At 33.5% G+C, this 18,273-nt stretch overlaps 2 protein-coding genes across 2 annotated transcripts; one reads left to right on the plus strand and one right to left on the minus strand.

The window, feature by feature from the left end:
- Positions 1-12,428: 12,428 nt before the first annotated feature.
- LOC149740942 (EF-hand calcium-binding domain-containing protein 6-like) lies at positions 12,429-14,444 on the minus strand. Its single transcript, XM_089871916.1, has 4 exons — positions 14,276-14,444; positions 13,830-14,017; positions 13,263-13,412; positions 12,429-12,809 (listed from the first exon to the last, which is right to left on the minus strand). Exons 1-4 carry the CDS (start codon positions 14,379-14,381, stop codon positions 12,687-12,689), a joined length of 567 nt encoding a protein of 188 aa, XP_089728042.1. The 5' UTR covers positions 14,382-14,444; the 3' UTR covers positions 12,429-12,686.
- On the plus strand, positions 14,343-15,941 carry LOC149740943 (EF-hand calcium-binding domain-containing protein 6-like). The gene is made up of 3 exons (XM_089871917.1): positions 14,343-14,451; positions 14,958-15,107; positions 15,561-15,941. Exons 2-3 carry the CDS (start codon positions 14,997-14,999, stop codon positions 15,681-15,683), a joined length of 234 nt encoding a protein of 77 aa, XP_089728043.1. The 5' UTR covers positions 14,343-14,451; positions 14,958-14,996; the 3' UTR covers positions 15,684-15,941.
- The last annotated feature ends 2,332 nt before the right edge of the window (positions 15,942-18,273 follow it).

Below are 18,273 nucleotides of genomic sequence, written 5' to 3' on the forward strand. Positions count from 1 at the left end.
AAAAAAATCAATTTTTGAAAAGTGAAAATGTGAGATTGGACCCAACGCATTATACCGGTATCATGTTTTATACCAAAGCTCAAAAAATCAATTTTTTGCAAAAGTCGAAAATGTGAGATTGGACCCAACGCATGATACCGGTATCATGTGTTTTATACCAAACTCAAAAAAATCAAATTTTTTGGAAAATGTGAAAATGTGAGATTGGACCCAACGCTGATACCGGTATCATGTGTTTATACCAAAACTAAAAAAAATCATTTTTTGAAAAGTCGAAAATGTGAGATTGGACCCCAACGCATGATACCGGTATCATGTGTTTATACTCAAAAAATCTTTTGGAAAAGAAAATGTGAGATTGGACCCAACGCATGATACTGGTATCATGTGTTTATACCAAAACTCAAAAAAATCAAATTTTTGGAAAATGAAAATGTGAGATTGGACCCCAACGCATGATACGGTATCATGTGTTTATACCAAAATTAAAAAAATCAAATTTTTGGAAAGTTGAAAATGTGAGATTGGACCCCAACGCATGATACCGGTATCATGTGTTTTATACCAAAACTCAAAAAATCAAATTTTGGAAAAGGAAAATGTGAGATTGGACCCCAACGCATGATACCGGTATCATGTGTTATACCAAAGCTCAAAAAATCAAATTTTTGGAAATGTGAAAATGTGAGATTGGACCCCAACGCATGATACCGGTATCATGTGTTTTATACCAAACTAAAAAAAATCAATTTTTTGAAAAGTCGAAAATGTGAGATTGGACCCCAACGCATGATACCGGTATCATGTGTTTATACCAAAACTAAAAAAAAAATCAGATTTTTTGAAAAGTTGAAAATGTGAGATTGGACCCCAACGCATGATACTGGTATCATGTGTTTTATACCAAAACTCAAAAAAATCATTTTTGGAAAATGTGAAAATGTGAGATTGGACCCCAACGCATGATACCTGGTATCATGTGTTTATACCAAAATCAATAAAATTTTTTGGAAAAGTTGAAAATGTGAGATTGGACCCCAACGCATGATACCGGTATCATGTGTTTATACCAAAACTCAAAAAAATCAAATTTTTTGGAAAATTGAAAATGTGAGATTGGACCCCAACGCATGATACCGGTATCATGTGTTTATACCAAAACTCAAAAAAATCAATTTTTTGGAAAATGTGAAAATGTGAGATTGGACCCCAACGCATGATACCGGTATCATGTGTTTATACCAAAACTCAAAAAATTCAGATTTTTTGGAAAATGTGAAAATGTGAGATTGGACCCCAACGCATGATACCGGTATCATGTGTTTATACCAAAACTCAAAAATCAATTTTTTGGTGAAAATGTGAGATTCAAATGTGTATCATGGACCAAAACTCAAAAAAATCAAATTTTTGGAAAAGTGAAAATGTGAGATTGGACAACTCATGATAATCATGTGTTTATGGAAAATGTGAAAAGAATTGGACCCCAACACATGATACCGGTATCATGTGTTTATACCAAAACTCAAAAAAATCAAATTTTTGGAAAATGTGAAAATGTGAGATTGGACCCCAACGCATGATACCGGTATCATGTGTTTATACCAAAAGCTCAAAAAATCAAATTTTTGGAAAATGTGAAAATGTGAGATTGGACCCCAACGCATGATACCGGTATCATGTGTTTATACCAAAACTAAAAAAAAATCAGATTTTTTGGAAAAGTTGAAAATGTGAGATTGGACCCCAACGCATGATACCGGTATCATGTGTTTTATACCAAAACTCAAAAAAATCAAATTTTTGGAAAATGTGAAAATGTGAGATTGGACCCAACGCATGATACCGGTATCATGTGTTTATACCAAAAAAGTTGAAAAATGTGAATTTTTGGAAAATGTGAAAATGTGAGATTGGACCCCAACGCATGATACCGGTATCATGTTTTATACCAAAACTCAAAAAATCAAATTTTTGGAAAATGTGAAAATGTGAGATTGGACCCCAACGCATGATACCGGTATCATGTGTTTATACCAAAGCTCGAAAAAATCAAATTTTTTGGAAAATGTGAAAATGTGAGATTGGACCCCAACGCATGATACCGGTATCATGTGTTTTATACCAAAACTCAAAAAAATCAAATTTTTGGAAAATGTGAAATGTGAGATTGGACCCCAACGCATGATACCGGTATCATGTGTTTATACCAAAACTAAAAAAAATCAATTTTTTGCAAAAGTCGAAAAATGTGAGATTGGACCCCAACGCATGATACCGGTATCATGTGTTTATACCAAAACTCAAAAAAATCAGATTTTTTGGAAAATGTGAAAATGTGAGATTGGACCCCAACGCATGATACCGGTATCATGTGTTTTATACCAAAACTCAAAAAAATCAATTTTTTGCAAAAGTCGAAAATGTGAGATTGGACCCCAACGCATATACCGCTATCATGTGTTTATACCAAAACTCAAAAAAATCAGATTTTTGGAAAATGTAAAATGGAGATTGGACCCCAACGCATGATACCGGTATCATGTGTTTATACCAAAACTAAAAAAAAATCAATTTTTTGCAAAAGTCGAAAATGTGAGATTGGACCCCAACGCATGATACCGGTATCATGTGTTTATACCAAAACTTAAAAAAATCAGATTTTTTGGAAAATGTGAAAATGTGAGATTGGACCCCAACGCATGATACCGGTATCATGTGTTTATACCAAAACTAAAAAAAATCAATTTTTTGCAAAAGTCGAAAATGTGAGATTGGACCCCAACGCATGATACCGGTATCATGTGTTTTATACCAAAACTCAAAAAAATCAAATTTTTGACCCCAACGCATGATACCGGTATCATGTGTTTATACCAAAGCTCAAAAAAATCAAATTTTGGAAAATGTGAAAATGTGAGATTGGACCCCAACGCATGATACCGGTATCATGTGTTTTATACCAAAACTCAAAAAAATCAAATTTTTGGAAAATGTGAAAATGTGAGATTGGACCCCAACGCATGATACCGGTATCATGTGTTTTATACCAAAACTCAAAAAAATCAAATTTTTGGAAAATGTGAAAATGTGAGATTGGACCCCAACGCATGATACCGGTATCATGTGTTTATACCAAAGCTCGAAAAAATCAAATTTTTGGAAAATGTGAAAATGTGAGATTGGACCCCAACGCATGATACCGGTATCATGTGTTTTATACCAAAACTCAAAAAAATCAAATTTTGGAAAATGTGAAAATGTGAGATTGGACCCCAACGCATGATACCGGTATCATGTTTTATACCAAAACTAAAAAAAAATCAATTTTTTGCAAAAGTCGAAAATGTGAGATTGGACCAAAACTCAAAAAAATCAGATTTTTTGGAAAAGTTGAAAATGTGAGATTGGACCCCAACGCATTATACCGGTATCATGTGTTTTATACCAAAGCTCAAAAAAATCAATTTTTTGCAAAAGTCGAAAATGTGAGATTGGAACCCAACGCATGATACCGGTATCATGTGTTTTATACCAAAACTCAAAAAAATCAAATTTTTGGAAAATGTGAAAATGTGAGATTGGACCCCAACGCATGATACCGGTATCATGTGTTTATACCAAAACTAAAAAAAAATCAATTTTTTGCAAAAGTCGAAAATGTGAGATTGGACCCCAACGCATGATACCGGTATCATGTGTTTATACCAAAACTCAAAAAAATCAGATTTTTTGGAAAAGTTGAAAATGTGAGATTGGACCCCAACGCATGATACTGGTATCATGTGTTTTATACCAAAACTCAAAAAAATCAAATTTTTGGAAAATGTGAAAATGTGAGATTGGACCCCAACGCATGATACCGGTATCATGTGTTTATACCAAAATTAAAAAAAATCAGATTTTTTGGAAAAGTTGAAAATGTGAGATTGGACCCCAACGCATGATACCGGTATCATGTGTTTATACCAAAACTCAAAAAAATCAGATTTTTTGGAAAAGTTGAAAATGTGAGATTGGACCCCACGCATGATACCGGTATCATGTGTTTATACCAAAACTCAAAAAAATCAAATTTTTGGAAAATGTGAAAATGTGAGATTGGACCCCAACGCATGATACCGGTATCATGTGTTTATACCAAAACTCAAAAAAATCAGATTTTTTGGAAAAGTTGAAAATGTGAGATTGGACCCCAACACATGATACCGGTATCATGTGTTTTATACCAAAACTCAAAAAAATCAAATTTTTGGAAAATGTGAAAATGTGAGATTGGACCCCAACGCATGATACCGGTATCATGTGTTTATACCAAAGCTCAAAAAAATCAAATTTTTGGAAAATGTGAAAATGTGAGATTGGACCCCAACGCATGATACCGGTATCATGTGTTTATACCAAAACTAAAAAAAAATCAATTTTTTGCAAAAGTCGAAAATGTGAGATTGGACCCCAACGCATGATACCGGTATCATGTGTTTATACCAAAACTCAAAAAAAATCAGATTTTTTGGAAAAGTTGAAAATGTGAGATTGGACCCCAACGCATGATACCGGTATCATGTGTTTTATACCAAAACTCGAAAAAATCAAATTTTTGGAAAATGTGAAAATGTGAGATTGGACCCCAACGCATGATACCGGTATCATGTGTTTATACCAAAACTAAAAAAAAATCAATTTTTTGCAAAAGTCGAAAATGTGAGATTGGACCCCAACGCATGATACCGGTATCATGTGTTTATACCAAAACTCAAAAAAATCAGATTTTTTGGAAAAGTTGAAAATGTGAGATTGGACCCCAACGCATGATACCGGTATCATGTGTTTTATACCAAAACTCAAAAAAATCAAATTTTTGGAAAATGTGAGATTGGACCCCAACGCATGATACCGGTATCATGTGTTTATACCAAAGCTCAAAAAAATCAAATTTTTGGAAAATGTGAAAATGTGAGATTGGACCCCAACGCATGATACCGGTATCATGTGTTTTATACCAAAACTCAAAAAAAAAATCAATTTTTTGCAAAAGTCGAAAATGTGAGATTGGACCCCAACGCATGATACCGGTATCATGTGTTTATACCAAAGCTCAAAAAAATCAAATTTTTGGAAAATGAGAAAATGTGAGATTGGACCCCAACGCATGATATCGGTATCATGTGTTTATACCAAAACTAAAAAAAAATCAATTTTTTGCAAAAGTCGAAAATGTGAGATTGGACCCCAACGCATGATACCGGTATCATGTGTTTATACCAAAACTCAAAAAAATCAGATTTTTTGGAAAAGTTGAAAATGTGAGATTGGACCCCAACGCATGATACCGGTATCATGTGTTTTATACCAAAACTCAAAAAAATCAAATTTTTGGAAAATGTGAAAATGTGAGATTGGACCCCAACGCATGATACCGGTATCATGTGTTTATACCAAAGCTCAAAAAAATCAAATTTTTGGAAAATGTGAAAATGTGAGATTTGACCCCAACGCATGATACCGGTATCATGTGTTTATACCAAAACTAAAAAAAAATCAATTTTTTGCAAAAGTCGAAAATGTGAGATTGGACCCCAACGCATGATACCGGTATCATGTGTTTATACCAAAACTCAAAAAAAAAAATATATGGAAAATGTGAAAATGTGAGATTGGACCCCAACGCATGATACCGGTATCATGTGTTTTATACCAAAACTCGAAAAAATCAAATTTTTGGAAAATGTGAAAATGTGAGATTGGACCCCAACGCATGATACCGGTATCATGTGTTTATACCAAAACTCAAAAAAATCAGATTTTTTGGAAAAGTTGAAAATGTGAGATTGGACCCCAACGCATGATACCGGTATCATGTGTTTTATACCAAAACTCAAAAAAATCAAATTTTTGGAAAATGTGAAAATGTGAGATTGGACCCCAACGCATGATACCGGTATCATGTGTTTTATACCAAAACTCAAAAAAATCAAATTTTTGGAAAATGTGAAAATGTGAGATTGGACCCCAACGCATGATACCGGTATCATGTGTTTATATCAAAACTAAAAAAAAATCAATTTTTTGCAAAAGTCGAAAATGTGAGATTGGACCCCAACGCGTGATACCGGTATCATGTGTTTATACCAAAACTCAAAAAAATCAGATTTTTTGGAAAAGTTGAAAATGTGAGATTGGACCCCAACGCATGATACCGGTATCATGTGTTTATACCAAAACTCAAAAAAATCAGATTTTTTGGAAAAGTTGAAAATGTGAGATTGGACCCCAACGCATGATACCGGTATCATGTGTTTTATACCAAAACTCAAAAAAATCAAATTTTTGACCCCAACGCATGATACCGGTATCATGTGTTTATACCAAAGCTCAAAAAAATCAAATTTTTGGAAAATGTGAAAATGTGAGATTGGACCCCAACGCATGATACCGGTATCATGTGTTTTATACCAAAACTCAAAAAAATCAAATTTTTGGAAAATGTGAAAATGTGAGATTGGACCCCAACGCATGATACCGGTATCATGTGTTTTATACCAAAACTCAAAAAAATCAAATTTTTGGAAAATGTGAAAATGTGAGATTGGACCCCAACGCATGATACCGGTATCATGTGTTTTATACCAAAACTCAAAAAAATCAAATTTTTGGAAAATGTGAAAATGTGAGATTGGACCCCAACGCATGATACCGGTATCATGTGTTTATACCAAAACTAAAAAAAAATCAATTTTTTGCAAAAGTCGAAAATGTGAGATTGGACAAAAACTCAAAAAAATCAAATTTTTGGAAAATGTGAAAACGTGAGATTGGACCCCAACGCATGATACCGGTATCATGTGTTTATACCAAAACTCAAAAAAATCAGATTTTTTGGAAAATTGAAAATGTGAGATTGGACCCCAACACATGATACCGGTATCATGTGTTTTATACCAAAACTCAAAAAAATCAAATTTTTGGAAAATGTGAAAATGTGAGATTGGACCCCAACGCATGATACCGGTATCATGTGTTTATACCAAAACTCAAAAAAAATCAGATTTTTTGGAAAAGTTGAAAATGTGAGATTGGACCCCAACGCATGATACCGGTATCATGTGTTTTATACCAAAACTCAAAAAAATCAAATTTTTGGAAAATGTGAAAATGTGAGATTGGACCCCAACGCATGATACCGGTATCATGTGTTTATACCAAAACTCAAAAAAATCAGATTTTTTGGAAAAGTTGAAAATGTGAATTTTTGGAAAATGTGAAAATGTGAGATTGGACCCCAACGCATGATACCGGTATCATGTGTTTTATACCAAAACTCAAAAAAATCAAATTTTTGGAAAATGTGAAAATGTGAGATTGGACCCCAACGCATGATACCGGTATCATGTGTTTATACCAAAGCTCGAAAAAATCAAATTTTTGGAAAATGTGAAAATGTGAGATTGGACCCCAACGCATGATACCGGTATCATGTGTTTTATACCAAAACTCAAAAAAATCAAATTTTTGGAAAATGTGAAAATGTGAGATTGGACCCCAACGCATGATACCGGTATCATGTGTTTATACCAAAACTAAAAAAAAATCAATTTTTTGCAAAAGTCGAAAATGTGAGATTGGACCAAAACTCAAAAAAATCAGATTTTTTGGAAAAGTTGAAAATGTGAGATTGGACCCCAACGCATTATACCGGTATCATGTGTTTTATACCAAAGCTCAAAAAAATCAATTTTTTGCAAAAGTCGAAAATGTGAGATTGGAACCCAACGCATGATACCGGTATCATGTGTTTTATACCAAAACTCAAAAAAATCAAATTTTTGGAAAATGTGAAAATGTGAGATTGGACCCCAACGCATGATACCGGTATCATGTGTTTATACCAAAACTAAAAAAAAATCAATTTTTTGGAAAAGTCGAAAATGTGAGATTGGACCCCAACGCATGATACCGGTATCATGTGTTTACACCAAAACTAAAAAAAATCAATTTTTTGCAAAGTCGAAAATGTGAGATTGGACCCCAACGCATGATACCGGTATCATGTGTTCATACCAAAACTAAAAAAAATCAGATTTTTTGGAAAAGTCAAAAATGTGAGATTGGACCCCAACGCATGATACCGGTATCATGTGTTTTATACCAAAACTCAAAAAAATCAGATTTTTTGGAAAAGTTGAAAATGTGAGATTGGACCCCAACGCATGATACCGGTATCATGTGTTTATACCAAAACTCAAAAAAATCAGATTTTTTGGAAAAGTTGAAAATGTGAGATCGGACCCCAACGCATGATACCGGTATCATGTGTTTTATACCAAAACTCAAAAAAATCAAATTTTTGGAAAATGTGAAAATGTGAGATTGGACCCGAACGCATGATACCGGTATCATGTGTTTATACCAAAACTAAAAAAAAATCAATTTTTTGCAAAAGTCGAAAATGTGAGATTGGACCCCAACGCATGATACCGGTATCATGTGTTTATACCAAAACTCAAAAAAATCAGATTTTTTGGAAAATGTGAAAATGTGAGATTGGACCCCAACGCATGATACCGGTATCATGTGTTTATACCAAAGCTCAAAAAAATCAATTTTTTGCAAAAGTCGAAAATGTGAGATTGGACCCCAACGCATGATACCGGTATCATGTGTTTATACCAATGCTCAAAAAAATCAATTTTTTGCAAAAGTCGAAAATGTGAGATTGGACCCCAACGCATGATACCGGTATCATGTGTTTATACCAAAGCTAAAAAAAATCAATTTTTTGCAAAAGTCAAAAATGTGAGATTGGACCCCAACGCATGATACCGGTATCATGTGTTTATACCAAAACTCAAAAAAATCAAATTTTTGGAAAATGTGAAAATGTGAGATTAGACCCCAACGCATGATACCGGTATCATGTGTTTATACCAAAACTCAAAAAAATCAGATTTTTTGGAAAAGTTGAAAATGTGAGATTGGACCCCAACGCATGATACCGGTATCATGTGTTTTATACCAAAACTCAAAAAAATCAAATTTTTGGAAAATGTGAAAATGTGAGATTGGACCCCAACGCATGATACCGGTATCATGTGTTTATACCAAAGCTCAAAAAAATCAATTTTTTGCAAAAGTCGAAAATGTGAGATTGGACCCCAACGCATGATACCGGTATCATGTGTTTATACCAATGCTCAAAAAAATCAATTTTTTGCAAAAGTCGAAAATGTGAGATTGGACCCCAACGCATGATACCGGTATCATGTGTTTATACCAATGCTCAAAAAAATCAATTTTTTGCAAAAGTCGAAAATGTGAGATTGGACCCCAACGCATGATACCGGTATCATGTGTTTATACCAAAACTCAAAAAAATCAAATTTTTGGAAAATGTGAAAATGTGAGATTGGACCCCAACGCATGATACCGGTATCATGTGTTTATACCAAAGCTCAAAAAAATCAATTTTTTGCAAAAGTCGAAAATGTGAGATTGGACCCCAACGCATGATACCGGTATCATGTGTTTATACCAAAGCTAAAAAAAATCAATTTTTTGCAAAAGTCGAAAATGTGAGATTGGACCCCAACGCATGATACCGGTATCATGTGTTTATACCAAAACTCAAAAAAATCAAATTTTTGGAAAATGTGAAAATGTGAGATTGGACCCCAACGCATGATACCGGTATCATGTGTTTATACCAAAGCTCAAAAAAATCAATTTTTTGCAAAAGTCGAAAATGTGAGATTGGACCCCAACGCATGATACCGGTATCATGTGTTTATACCAATGCTCAAAAAAATCAATTTTTTGCAAAAGTCGAAAATGTGAGATTGGACCCCAACGCATGATACCGGTATCATGTGTTTATACCAAAGCTAAAAAAAATCAATTTTTTGCAAAAGTCAAAAATGTGAGATTGGACCCCAACGCATGATACCGGTATCATGTGTTTATACCAAAACTCAAAAAAATCAAATTTTTGGAAAATGTGAAAATGTGAGATTGGACCCCAACGCATGATACCGGTATCATGTGTTTATACCAAAACTCAAAAAAATCAGATTTTTTGGAAAAGTTGAAAATGTGAGATTGGACCCCAACGCATGATACCGGTATCATGTGTTTTATACCAAAACTCAAAAAAATCAAATTTTTGGAAAATGTGAAAATGTGAGATTGGACCCCAACGCATGATACCGGTATCATGTGTTTATACCAAAGCTAAAAAAAATCAATTTTTTGCAAAAGTCGAAAATGTGAGATTGGACCCCAACGCATGATACCGGTATCATGTGTTTATACCAAAGCTCAAAAAAATCAATTTTTTGCAAAAGTCGAAAATGTGAGATTGGACCCCAACGCATGATACCGGTATCATGTGTTTATACCAAAACTCAAAAAAATCAAATTTTTGGAAAATGTGAAAATGTGAGATTGGACCCCAACGCATGATACCGGTATCATGTGTTTATACCAAAACTAAAAAAAATCAATTTTTTGCAAAAGTCGAAAATGTGAGATTGGACCCCAACGCATGATACCGGTATCATGTGTTTATACCAAAACTCAAAAAAATCAGATTTTTTGGAAAAGTTGAAAATGTGAGACATTTTCCAAAAATTTGATTTTTTTGAGTTTTGGTATAAACACATGATACCGGTATCATGCGTTGGGGTCCAATCTCACATTTTCGACTTTTGCAAAAAATTGATTTTTTTTAGCTTTGGTATAAACACATGATACCGGTATCATGCGTTGGGGTCCAATCTCACATTTTCGACTTTTGCAAAAAATTGATTTTTTTGAGCTTTGGTATAAACACATGATACCGGTATCATGCGTTGGGGTCCAATCTCACATTTTCACATTTTCCAAAAATTTGATTTTTTTGAGTTTTGGTATAAACACATGATACCGGTATCATGCGTTGGGGTCCAATCTCACATTTTCGACTTTTGCAAAAAATTGATTTTTTTGAGCATTGGTATAAACACATGATACCGGTATCATGCGTTGGGGTCCAATCTCACATTTTCGACTTTTGCAAAAAATTGATTTTTTTGAGCATTGGTATAAACACATGATACCGGTATCATGCGTTGGGGTCCAATCTCACATTTTCGACTTTTGCAAAAAATTGATTTTTTTGAGTTTTGGTATAAAACACATGATACCGGTATCATGCGTTGGGGTCCAATCTCACATTTTCAACTTTTCCAAAAAATCTGATTTTTTTGAGTTTTGGTATAAACACATGATACCGGTATCATGCGTTGGGGTCTAATCTCACATTTTCACATTTTCCAAAAATTTGATTTTTTTGAGTTTTGGTATAAACACATGATACCGGTATCATGCGTTGGGGTCCAATCTCACATTTTTGACTTTTGCAAAAAATTGATTTTTTTTAGCTTTGGTATAAACACATGATACCGGTATCATGCGTTGGGGTCCAATCTCACATTTTCGACTTTTGCAAAAAATTGATTTTTTTGAGCATTGGTATAAACACATGATACCGGTATCATGCGTTGGGGTCCAATCTCACATTTTCGACTTTTGCAAAAAATTGATTTTTTTGAGCTTTGGTATAAACACATGATACCGGTATCATGCGTTGGGGTCCAATCTCACATTTTCACATTTTCCAAAAAATCTGATTTTTTTGAGTTTTGGTATAAACACATGATACCGGTATCATGCGTTGGGGTCCAATCTCACATTTTCGACTTTTGCAAAAAATTGATTTTTTTTTAGTTTTGGTATAAACACATGATACCGGTATCATGCGTTCGGGTCCAATCTCACATTTTCACATTTTCCAAAAATTTGATTTTTTTGAGTTTTGGTATAAAACACATGATACCGGTATCATGCGTTGGGGTCCGATCTCACATTTTCAACTTTTCCAAAAAATCTGATTTTTTTGAGTTTTGGTATAAACACATGATACCGGTATCATGCGTTGGGGTCCAATCTCACATTTTCAACTTTTCCAAAAAATCTGATTTTTTTGAGTTTTGGTATAAAACACATGATACCGGTATCATGCGTTGGGGTCCAATCTCACATTTTTGACTTTTCCAAAAAATCTGATTTTTTTTAGTTTTGGTATGAACACATGATACCGGTATCATGCGTTGGGGTCCAATCTCACATTTTCGACTTTGCAAAAAATTGATTTTTTTTAGTTTTGGTGTAAACACATGATACCGGTATCATGCGTTGGGGTTCAATCTCATATTTTCGACTTTTGCAAAAAATTGATTTTTTTGAGTTTTGGTATAAACACATGATACCGGTATCATGCGTTGGGGTAGAATGTTTGAATATTAATTTAATGTTGAAAAATAAAACTCAGTTTTATTTGTCATAACTCAAAAACTGCCTGTCAAATATTTAAATAAAAATAATGAAACTCGTTCAACAATAAATCAAAGTTTTATTTGATAATCTACTCAATAAAATACAACAATTATTTTCTTATTCGTCGCAGTGTTTCGACAGAAATTATAAGTTTGAAGCAAAATACAAAGCATTGATTTATTGTGATGTCATAAACCATGAGTGTCATCACATTATGATGTCACAACCATATTTCTGGTCAAGCATTGTTGTCACAAAGGAGCACTTTGACATCACAACAGGGCGTTATGACATCACAACAGGGCGTTATGACATCACTGAAGGAAAGCTCGAATGAAATCATTATAGGGGATTTCCCCTTTCATCTTGTGGTCGTAGAAAGACACCAAGTGGTAGAAATCTTCCTCTGATAAATTGATCGAAAACTGACGAAGAACCTGGAAATATTGTTTCTATGTTGGTGGTCTCATATTGTTTTTATCAAGTATATATTAAGAGCATCAATTGAAAAAAAATAGTTTGCAAATTTTGAGGCCGTGAAAATATTTGTTTTTGGGGGGTGGGGTGTTTGTTGGGCAAGATACTGCAAAGTCTGATGACGTCTTGTAGTATAGCAAGACAAATCTCGGTCTTTTAAGATCATAAAAACAATCAAATTAAAAAATATATATTTTGCTCAAATTCTCTCAATCAAATAAAATCCATTTTATCATCATCTTGGTAATATTTAATATTTTAATTTTTATAAGACATTTTTTATTTACTTTATATAAGATTTTTATGTTTATTATTACCTCTATGCTAACTCTTTAAAGTATCACAATTGTCCAAACAAATATTTTATGATAATTAACATAAACCCCACCACCTAACCAGACATCGCAACGTACTTGTCGAAATACAGCGGGGGAAACGAAGCCTTCCGCTCTTTGATCCAAATTCCGGAAACTTCTTCTCATTTCCTTCCAAGAGAGAAGAACTCTCTCTCTCAACCCGATCATTGCGTTGAAAAAACTCGAGTTTTCAGATCCAGTGTCAACCTGGGGGGAATGAATATATTTTGTATGTAACTTATGTATCCTAGAGTTGGAAAAACAATCACTTATAAATTTACCACATATGAGAATTTGTTAGATTGGTGTTAATTTAATAAAAAAATATTTATCCTCGCAGGGCGGGGAAACAACAGTCGTAATTTATAATATTGCAGGTGTTTAGTTGTTTCAGCATAAATTTTTTTTGAAAAATGATATCTTTATGAGCAGGAAATTTATGAGAACAAATATTGAATCTAATTACTTTCAGGATCAATTTTCAAAAACTTAAAAAAACAGAAAACTTAAATTTTGATGACGAAAAACCGCCAGAAGTGAACTGTAATAATAATCTATATAATATAATGGACTGTAAGAATAAAATGAATAATCTAAACCCCCCCCCATGCCCCATAAACCCACCGGCAGTTTCGCTGCATGTATTTTCCTTCTTTTCAACAATCCCTCGTCTTGTGGTTTCAATGTTAGGATGAAATGACGCAGAAACTCTCGGTACGAGAACCGACCTTGTTGCTCATGGAGATCATATTTCAACATTAGCTGACGAGCATCCTCTAGTGGTAGCATCACCCCAAAACTGTCGAGAATTCCTGCAGGAATTAAAAAAACATATATATATGTATAAAATATAAAAAAACTAAATTCGGTTGATGTATTGAATTAGCTCAAATTAAAAATATAAATAATAAGACAATAAAAATATGAAAAAAATGATGTAATAATGAAAAACCTTCTGTATAATTATACATGAAAAACTTTTTATTTTACTTTTGGTATTTTTTTGATAGTAACCAGACTTAAGGTTTAACCATGTTAAATATTTTTAATAATAATTGTGCAACACTGACCAACAAACTCATCCGGCAACACTGTTCCTGTTCCCTCTAAATCCAATTTCTTGCATTCACGCTGGATGTCCTGCCAACTTTTGTAAACCAGGTCTTTAACTTTCATCTCAGCGCTGTCAGCGTTTACGAGCGGAGTAACGGGACGGGGGTTTCCCCTCAAGCGATGCGAATCTGAGGTACCCTAGGGGGAAAGGGGGTTTTTAACAAATATGATATATTGTTCATTTAGCTATCTTAGGTAAAAAGTCGTCCAAATGACATTTTCATTAAAAATTAAAATTTATGTTGCAAAAAAACTTGGTATAAAAAAGCGCCAAAATATAAATGAACAAATGGTTTTGAAAGCATAAATGAACAAATTTAACATCCACAGACCCAATTTTTGTTTATAAAATCACCAATGCCTTGCAATTGTTAGAAAAAAGGTCACTTTAATGGGATTACTACTTATTTAAAAATTAAATTTTATACTGCAAAAAATGTATTTATTTATTTATACTGCAACTAAACACCTGCAATATTATAAATTACGACTGTTGTTTCCCCGCCCTGCGAGGATAAATATTTTTTTATTAAATTAACACCAATCTAACAAATTCTCATATGTGGTAAATTTATAAGTGATTGTTTTTCCAACTCTAGGATACATAAGTTACATACAAAATATATTCATTCCCCCCAGGTTGACACTGGATCTGAAAACTCGAGTTTTTTCAACGCAATGATCGGGTTGAGAGAGAGAGTTCTTCTCTCTTGGAAGGAAATGAGAAGAAGTTTCCGGAATTTGGATCAAAGAGCGGAAGGCTTCGTTTCCCCCGCTGTATTTCGACAAGTACGTTGCGATGTCTGGTTAGGTGGTGGGGTTTATGTTAATTATCATAAAATATTTGTTTGGACAATTGTGATACTTTAAAGAGTTAGCATAGAGGTAATAATAAACATAAAAATCTTATATAAAGTAAATAAAAAATGTCTTATAAAAATTAAAATATTAAATATTACCAAGATGATGATAAAATGGATTTTATTTGATTGAGAGAATTTGAGCAAAATATATATTTTTTAATTTGATTGTTTTTATGATCTTAAAAGACCAAGATTTGTCTTGCTATACTACAAGACGTCATCAGACTTTGCAGTATCTTGCCCAACAAACACCCCACCCCCCAAAAACAAATATTTTCACGGCCTCAAAATTTGCAAACTATTTTTTTTCAATTGATGCTCTTAATATATACTTGATAAAAACAATATGAGACCACCAACATAGAAACAATATTTCCAGGTTCTTCGTCAGTTTTCGATCAATTTATCAGAGGAAGATTTCTACCACTTGGTGTCTTTCTACGACCACAAGATGAAAGGGGAAATCCCCTATAATGATTTCATTCGAGCTTTCCTTCAGTGATGTCATAACGCCCTGTTGTGATGTCATAACGCCCTGTTGTGATGTCAAAGTGCTCCTTTGTGACAACAATGCTTGACCAGAAATATGGTTGTGACATCATAATGTGATGACACTCATGGTTTATGACATCACAATAAATCAATGCTTTGTATTTTGCTTCAAACTTATAATTTCTGTCGAAACACTGCGACGAATAAGAAAATAATTGTTGTATTTTATTGAGTAGATTATCAAATAAAACTTTGATTTATTGTTGAACGAGTTTCATTATTTTTATTTAAATATTTGACAGGCAGTTTTTGAGTTATGACAAATAAAACTGAGTTTTATTTTTCAACATTAAATTAATATTCAAACATTCTACCCCAACGCATGATACCGGTATCATGTGTTTATACCAAAACTCAAAAAAATCAATTTTTTGCAAAGTCGAAAATGTGAGATTGGACCCCAACGCATGATACCGGTATCATGTGTTCATACCAAAACTAAAAAAAATCAGATTTTTTGGAAAAGTCAAAAATGTGAGATTGGACCCCAACGCATGATACCGGTATCATGTGTTTTATACCAAAACTCAAAAAAATCAGATTTTTTGGAAAAGTTGAAAATGTGAGATTGGACCCCAACGCATGATACCGGTATCATGTGTTTACACCAAAACTAAAAAAAATCAATTTTTTGCAAAGTCGAAAATGTGAGATTGGACCCCAACGCATGATACCGGTATCATGTGTTCATACCAAAACTAAAAAAAATCAGATTTTTTGGAAAAGTCAAAAATGTGAGATTGGACCCCAACGCATGATACCGGTATCATGTGTTTTATACCAAAACTCAAAAAAATCAGATTTTTTGGAAAAGTTGAAAATGTGAGATTGGACCCCAACGCATGATACCGGTATCATGTGTTTATACCAAAACTCAAAAAAATCAGATTTTTTGGAAAAGTTGAAAATGTGAGATCGGACCCCAACGCATGATACCGGTATCATGTGTTTTATACCAAAACTCAAAAAAATCAAATTTTTGGAAAATGTGAAAATGTGAGATTGGACCCGAACGCATGATACCGGTATCATGTGTTTATACCAAAACTAAAAAAAAATCAATTTTTTGCAAAAGTCGAAAATGTGAGATTGGACCCCAACGCATGATACCGGTATCATGTGTTTATACCAAAACTCAAAAAAATCAGATTTTTTGGAAAATGTGAAAATGTGAGATTGGACCCCAACGCATGATACCGGTATCATGTGTTTATACCAAAGCTCAAAAAAATCAATTTTTTGCAAAAGTCGAAAATGTGAGATTGGACCCCAACGCATGATACCGGTATCATGTGTTTATACCAATGCTCAAAAAAATCAATTTTTTGCAAAAGTCGAAAATGTGAGATTGGACCCCAACGGTATCATGTGTTTATACCAAAGCTAAAAAAAATCAATTTTTTGCAAAAGTCAAAAATGTGAGATTGGACCCCAACGCATGATACCGGTATCATGTGTTTATACCAAAACTCAAAAAAATCAAATTTTTGGAAAATGTGAAAATGTGAGATTAGACCCCAACGCATGATACCGGTATCATGTGTTTATACCAAAACTCAAAAAAATCAGATTTTTTGGAAAAGTTGAAAATGTGAGATTGGACCCCAACGCATGATACCGGTATCATGTGTTTTATACCAAAACTCAAAAAAATCAAATTTTTGGAAAATGTGAAAATGTGAGATTGGACCCCAACGCATGATACCGGTATCATGTGTTTATACCAAAGCTCAAAAAAATCAATTTTTTGCAAAAGTCGAAAATGTGAGATTGGACCCCAACGCATGATACCGGTATCATGTGTTTATACCAATGCTCAAAAAAATCAATTTTTTGCAAAAGTCGAAAATGTGAGATTGGACCCCAACGCATGATACCGGTATCATGTGTTTATACCAATGCTCAAAAAAATCAATTTTTTGCAAAAGTCGAAAATGTGAGATTGGACCCCAACGCATGATACCGGTATCATGTGTTTATACCAAAACTCAAAAAAATCAAATTTTTGGAAAATGTGAAAATGTGAGATTGGACCCCAACGCATGATACCGGTATCATGTGTTTATACCAAAGCTCAAAAAAATCAATTTTTTGCAAAAGTCGAAAATGTGAGATTGGACCCCAACGCATGATACCGGTATCATGTGTTTATACCAAAGCTAAAAAAAATCAATTTTTTGCAAAAGTCGAAAATGTGAGATTGGACCCCAACGCATGATACCGGTATCATGTGTTTATACCAAAACTCAAAAAAATCAAATTTTTGGAAAATGTCTCACATTTTCAACTTTTCCAAAAAATCTGATTTTTTTGAGTTTTGGTATAAACACATGATACCGGTATCATGCGTTGGGGTCCAATCTCACATTTTCGACTTTTGCAAAAAATTGATTTTTTTTAGTTTTGGTATAAACACATGATACCGGTATCATGCGTTGGGGTCCAATCTCACATTTTCACATTTTCCAAAAATTTGATTTTTTTGAGTTTTGGTATAAACACATGATACCGGTATCATGCGTTGGGGTCCAATCTCACAT

This window comes from Ciona robusta, chromosome 2, assembly GCF_009617815.1.
Source record: "Ciona robusta chromosome 2, ASM961781v2".
Lineage (NCBI taxonomy): Eukaryota > Metazoa > Chordata > Ascidiacea > Phlebobranchia > Cionidae > Ciona > Ciona robusta.

Excerpts from the sequence above, each read along its gene's own strand:
- LOC149740942 (XM_089871916.1), bottom strand. The coding sequence starts at position 14,381 with ATGAAAGTTAAAGACCTGGTTTACAAAAGTTGGCAGGACATCCAGCGT. Across the intron at positions 13,413-13,829 it reads TACATGCAGCGAAACTGCCG|GTTGACACTGGATCTGAAAA; the intron begins GTGGGTTTATGG and ends CATTCCCCCCAG. Across the intron at positions 12,810-13,262 it reads CCCCCGCTGTATTTCGACAA|GTTCTTCGTCAGTTTTCGAT; the intron begins GTACGTTGCGAT and ends CAATATTTCCAG.
- LOC149740943 (XM_089871917.1), top strand. The coding sequence starts at position 14,997 with ATGATCGGGTTGAGAGAGAGAGTTCTTCTCTCTTGGAAGGAAATGAGA. Across the intron at positions 15,108-15,560 it reads CCCCCGCTGTATTTCGACAA|GTTCTTCGTCAGTTTTCGAT; the intron begins GTACGTTGCGAT and ends CAATATTTCCAG.